The sequence below is a fragment of the Sapajus apella genome, unplaced genomic scaffold (genome assembly GCF_009761245.1).
Source record: "Sapajus apella isolate SASKATOON/1434 unplaced genomic scaffold, GSC_monkey_1.0 scaffold68, whole genome shotgun sequence".
Lineage (NCBI taxonomy): Eukaryota > Metazoa > Chordata > Mammalia > Primates > Cebidae > Sapajus > Sapajus apella.
Window position 1 is genome coordinate 7,435,407 of NW_022437008.1, and position 6,263 is coordinate 7,441,669.

At 44.9% G+C, this 6,263-nt stretch overlaps 1 protein-coding gene across 1 annotated transcript in view; it reads right to left on the reverse strand.

Moving 5' to 3' along the window:
- GPATCH1 (G-patch domain containing 1) overlaps positions 1-6,263 on the reverse strand; it is a 48,939-nt gene that overhangs the window by 26,695 nt on the left and 15,981 nt on the right. The window contains exons 6-9 of the mRNA XM_032249136.1: positions 6,063-6,121; positions 5,432-5,671; positions 3,544-3,691; positions 295-374 (exon numbers count right to left, since the gene is read on the reverse strand). Coding sequence (XP_032105027.1) covers positions 295-374; positions 3,544-3,691; positions 5,432-5,671; positions 6,063-6,121 — 527 coding nt within the window. The remainder of the gene's footprint in view (positions 1-294; positions 375-3,543; positions 3,692-5,431; positions 5,672-6,062; positions 6,122-6,263) is intronic.

The following is a 6,263-nucleotide window of genomic DNA, read 5'->3' on the forward strand; positions in this document are numbered from 1 at the left end:
CAGGCCCAGCTGATTTTTTGTACTTTTAGTAGAGACGGGGTTTCACCATGTTGACCAGGATGGTCTCGATCTCTTGACCTTGTGATCCACCCACCTCGGCCTCTCAAAGTGCTAGGATTACAGGTATGAGCCACTGTACTCAGTCTATTTTTGTAGACAATCACTAGTAACTAGGCTGTTGTTGTTTTAAAAACATAATTAACTTATCTTTCCTATTGTTAATAGAACTCAGATCACATAGCAGCAAATATTTTAAGTACTAAACCATTAAAAAAAGAAAAAAGTTTTTCTTACTTTCTTAGAAGATAAAGGTTTAGAAGCCAAGGAAAATCCATCCAAAATTTTGCCAATGTATCGAAGGTCTTTCTCTGATTCTACAAAATGATGTCATTGATTAATTCCAGAAGCAGAGACGATTAGAATAAGACAGAACATGTCAGTGTTAGACATTCTTATCTCTAAGAACATAAATAGTACGTGTCATACATGATATCACTCAGCTGCACCAGTAAAGGGAAGAACAAATGGCATGCAAAGCCCCACACCTCTGTTGACTCAGTGACTAGGGCACAGCTCACACCGCCCTTGACAGATTAGGCTACCCAGGTCACAGGCTGTGGTCCTCTGAGACAAGTACACTGACGTAACTTTTAGAAAAAGTACCTTAGGCCAGACGTGATGGCTCATGCCTATAATCCCAGCACTTTGGGAGGCTGAGGCGGGCAGATCACAAGGTCAGGAGTTCAAGACCAGCCTACCCAAGATGGTGAAACCCCATCTCTACTAAAAATACAAAAATTAGCCAGGCAAGGTGGCAAGTGCCTGTAATCTCAGCTACTCAAGAGGCTGAGGCAGGAGAATTGCTTGACCGGGAAGCAGAGGTAGCAGTGAGCTGAGATTGCACCACTGCACTCTAGCCCGGGAGACAGCAAGACTCCATCTCAAAAAAAAAAAAAAAAAAAAATGTACCTTAGGGGCACCAAAGGCTATATACCCCATGGGGTAAAAGATCTCAAGGAAAACCACCAAGAGAACAAGTATGGGGAAAAATTAAAATCACAACTGTGACCACATCATGTGTAAAACTAGGTGAAGAACTAAGGACTAACTACCTGGCCTTCTCCTTAGCAACAGTCCAAATGGGGACAAAAGGCAATGCCACCAGGTCAGCCTATAATCTCATACAAATTAAAGGGGACGTATGCCTTTTTCTCAAACAAAATTCTAAGAAGACATAAAGATCACAGACATAGGAAACTGAATGACCAACGCTCTCTGACCCGGGGATTGTCTCCTGGTCATAGACAACCGCATCAACAAAAACCCTTTGATTTGATTCTCAAGGTTTTCCTTGTAGTGGTTCCGCCAAAAGTCCTCATACATGAACTGTGTTCTCTGCACCCAAAAGTCCCTTTTATGACTATCACAAACTCTTATATGGGCTAGGAGCTCAGGCCTGGAGCAGGAAACAGCCCGAAGTGCAGATGAGCTAAGGCTTTTAGCCACTCATCATTCAGCACTGCAATCACTCCCCTCCCCACAAAACCATTCTTTGTGCTTTGACTCATGTTGGGCTTTCTTTTCTTTCCTTTTTTTTTTTTTTTTTTTTGACATGGAGTCTCGCTCTGTCACCAGGCTGGAGTGCAGTGGTGCGATCTCAGCTTACTGTAACCTCTGCCTCCTGGGTTCAAGCGATTCTCATGCCTCAGCCTCCTGAGTAGCCATAATTACAGCCGCGCGCCACCATACCCAGGTAATTTTTGTATTTTTTAGTAGAGGCAGGGTTTCACCATGTTGGCCAGGATGATCTCAATCTCCTGACCTCATGATCCACCCGCCTCACCCTCCCAAAGAGGTAGGATTATAGGTGTGAGCCACTGCACCCAGCATGTTGGTTTTTTTTAAGCTTCTAGAACTTACTAAAATTTCTTCAGGTAATGTGGGATTCAATTTCACAATCTTAGAATTTGTATTCTCTCAAAACCCAGAAATTTCATGTTTATGAACTCATTCTGAAGAATTCTGAAGAAATAAACAAATGTGCATAGAGACAGAACCAGAAAAATATTCATTATAGCCCTACTGATCATGGAAAAAAAAATAAGAATTTAAAAATCAACCATGGCCAGGCTGGTGGCTCACGCCTGTAATCCCAGCACTTCAGGAAGCTGATGTGAGTAGATCACTTGAGGTCAGGAGTTCAAGACCAGCCTGGCCACATGGTGAAACCCCGTCTCTACTAAAAATACAAAAAATTCTCTGGGCATGGTGGCACACTCCTGTAATCCCGGCTACTCAGGAGGCTGAGGCAGGAGAATCGTTTGAACCCAGGAGGCAGATGTTGCAGTGAGCCAAGATGGTGCCACTGCTCTCCAGCCTGGGCAACAGAGTAAGACTCCATCTTCAAAAAAAAAAATTGGTAGTATATTATGATATATTAACATATCTTCATTTAAGTTATATAAAAATAATTCATAGTTTTGGGAGAGAAATCAGAAACTATAGGAAGGCAAAAGGAAGGAAACTCAGAAGCTAAACAACTCAAGAGAAAAAAAATTTGAAAGAAAAAAAGAGGAAGTAACAGCAGCCCACTGACCTCCCAGAGGTTAAGTCTCCTAACACTGGGTACACATGCCCTTCTAGCATCCTGTGTAAAACCCTGGTTCCCTGTCATACCATCCCAGCCAAGTGACACATGACTGTATGATAACCAAAGAATAGTAGGTGCCATTTCTTCAGTCTTTGAGGCAGGTTCTATGCCAAACACTGAGTTATACCACTTAATTCTCACAACCACCTCTAGAGTGGATTTTATCCTCAATTTACAAATGTGGACTCCGATGATGCCCAGAGAGGTTATAGACTTGCCTAAGGTCACAAAGCTGGGCAGTGGCGAGCTGGCATCCAAATTCAGGTGTGACTGACTCCAAATCACATGCCACTAACACCAGCTCTACACTGTCTGCCTCTGCACCTTTTCTGGAAACAACTGAAATGTGACTTTGAACCACAGGATCTGACCCACCTTGAAATGTCAACACAGCTCAACATCTCTCGCAGTGTTGAGAGATGTCGGCCTCCTATTCCAACAAGAACCCCCTCAGAGCCAGGGACTCAAGGGAGGAGATGGACTGGGCACCCAGCTCCATCTTTCTGCAGGCTATTGGTGTACCTGCCTCTGGACCCCTGACCTGACCTTCTGACCTGCCATGTGCGTTGGCCTCCTTTAGCCACCTGCCCAGTTTGTCGAGCTCTGGGTGCTTCCCTTTGACCCACTGCCAGCTCTGAGCAGCCATGTGGTCACTGGTCTAGGCATTCCCTCTTTCCCTGATGACAGACCTCTCGCTCCTTCCCACCTGGGCCCCGCCTTGACAACTGGCTTTGGCCTCGGCCAGGTCTGAATCCTGCCTTTGTTTCACTTCCCACGCCTCACTTCTGTTTTGCTTCTCATCCTGTGTCTTTGACCTGTATCGCTCTTGCAACCTCTCTTTCCTGATACCCTGACGCTTGGTTCTGCCATCAGGTTTGCATCTGTGGAATTACCTTTCTGGTTTTTATACTGCCTGGGCGCTGTCCAACCATAGAGTCCGTCTCCAGGCTCCTCGTCCTTCAGAACAGTGTCATACTTGGATAGAGTTTCTGTGGCATAAATATCATCATCTTCCTCTTCCAGGGCACCTACACCAAAAGCCTTTAAAAAACAAGGTTTCACACTGAGTACAGGTTTTAGGGTCTGCCTGGTGTCTTCAGGGATAAAGCTACTTAAAAGATGTGATTGGAAACCACGTTAGCACTTCAAGATCACCAAGAGAGAAGTGAACAGGAGTCCCAGATCAACACAGACACAAGCTTTTGGAAAACAATGACCAGATATAAATGCTATGTCCCCAGTGCTAATGCTGCCCTCCAGTCCCCACAACAGCCATGGCTCCAAGTCCTAGCACAGGAAGGGGAGTGGAGATCAAAGCCAAGCAGCAGTGCAGAGGTGGAAATGTGGCTCCCAAGAGGAGAAAGGGAGAAATGTTCATCGACTGATCAGTGTGGCCTGGGCCGACGCTGGTGGCCGGGGTCTGAGGACCACTGCTACTTTATTGGCCACTACAGGAACTCCTGGTAGCTGCAGAAGGAACCTCTAACAACTAGCATTTTTGTTTAAAAGACTGAAAAAAAAAAACCACATGTATAAAAAGGAAAGGTGGCCAGGGCCAGCGGTGCATACCTGTAATCCCAGCACTTTCAGAGGCCAAGGCAGGTGGATCACCTAAGGTCAGGAGTTCAAGACTAGTCTGGCCAACATGGTGAAACCCCATCTCTACTAAAAATACAAAAATTAGGCCAGGGACAGTGGCTCACACCTGTAATCCCAGCACTTTGGGAGGCCAAGGTGGGTGGACCACGAGGTCAAGAGATTGGGATCATCCTGGCCAACATGGTGAAACCCCATCCCTACCAAAAATACAAAAAGTAGCTGGGCATGGTGGTGCATTCCTATAATCCCAGTTACTCAGGAGGCTGAGGCAGGAGAATCACTTGAACCAGAGGTGGAGGTTGCAGGGAGCTGAGATCGCACCACTGCAATCCAGCCTGAGCAATAGAGCAAAACTCCATTTCAGGAAAAAAAAAAAAAAAAAAGGTAATAATGAAATGGCAAAGTCACCATTTTTAAAATGCATTTTAAGAACTTTTGATCTGGTTCCACTTGAGGATTAGGGGGGAAATAAAAGGCAAAGAACCTCTAAATCAATTTGAGAGGACGGACAATCAGTAAAAAGCTCTCTTACCTTTCCCAAAGGAAAAAAGCAAGTCTCCCGGGTAAAAATTACCTGGGTTCCTGACTTAGGGCTTGCAGCCCTAGCAAATAGCCCAAGAAGTAGTAAAACTTGGAGATAAACTTGGAGAGGCAGATTGTAATTGGACTATCACTAAATCAAAGATACAAGATTAGCCAGGCATGGTAGCAGATGCCGGTAGTCCCAGCTACTTGGAAGCCTTATGCAGGGGGATTCTTTGCGCCCAAGAGTTCAAGACTGCAGTGAGCTGTGATTGTGCTGCACTCCTGCCTGGGCAACAGAGACCCTATCTCTAAAAAAAATAACAAGGCCAGATGCAGTGGCTCACATCTGTAATTTCAGCATTTTGGGAGCCCAAGGTAGAAGGATCACTTGAGCCCAGGAGTTTGAGACCAACCTGGGCAACATAGCAAGACCCCGTCTCTACAAAATATAAAAATTAGTTGGGCATGGTGACATTAACCTGTAATCCCAGCTACTCAGGATGCCATGGGAGGATCACTTGAACCCAGGAGTGAGCTGAGATCGCGCCACTGCACTCCAGCCTGGGTGACAGAGCAAGACTGTCTCAAAAAAAAAAAAAAAAAGTAGACTCATGTATTAATAACTCCCCCTTTATAAATAGAAATAAATCATTTTACCTGGCCTGAAATTCCCAATTTTCTTCCTTTATTCAGTCCCATTTCTCCAAGATGGCCAGCTCTCTCAGAACCACCACTGAAAAGATTAAAATGTTCTCCCGAAGTTCCAAACAGTGCCTGGTGGGGATCCAGGCCCTTGTAGGCCAGGCCATGCACATTATCTTTAGGTGTGAAATCCACAGGTGTGACATCTTTGGGTGCAAAGGTCACATTATCAGGCAAGTAGTCATCATCTTCACCCTATTTCCGTTTAAAGTGGAATTGAGGTGAGTCACTGCATGGTACAACATAAACCCACAAAATACTAATTGAAAGCACAGTGATTAATACCACCCACAACAATTAGCAAACTTTCATTGGTGCTGTGACAAATGTTACTAAATCACTTCCCAGTACAAAGGATGCTAATACCAACTCCATTTTTTGAAGCTGAACAGACCCGGGTATCTGTGGTGCTGGCATGCTGCTCGATATGTATGCTGATATAATGGGGAAATCTTTAGGGTATGAGTATTTCGCTGTACAGTTATGGGATTTGATTTCTAAAACTGTCTCCAAACCTAAAATTTCACAATCATACAGTAACAGGTGCTACTGTACCAAACTGAAGATCAGTCAGCCCATGTAATACCTCAGATCCTTCTAAGCTTCCGGGGGGTAATGCACAGCCATAGATTTTGACTCCAGGATCTAGAAAAGAGATTTCAAATGCAATAGTCATGAGTGACTACAAATAGAAAACCCAGGCCAGGCCAGGCATGGTGGATCACACCTGTAATCCCAGCACTCTGGGAGGCTGAGGTGAGAGGATCGCTTGAGCCCAGGAGTTCCA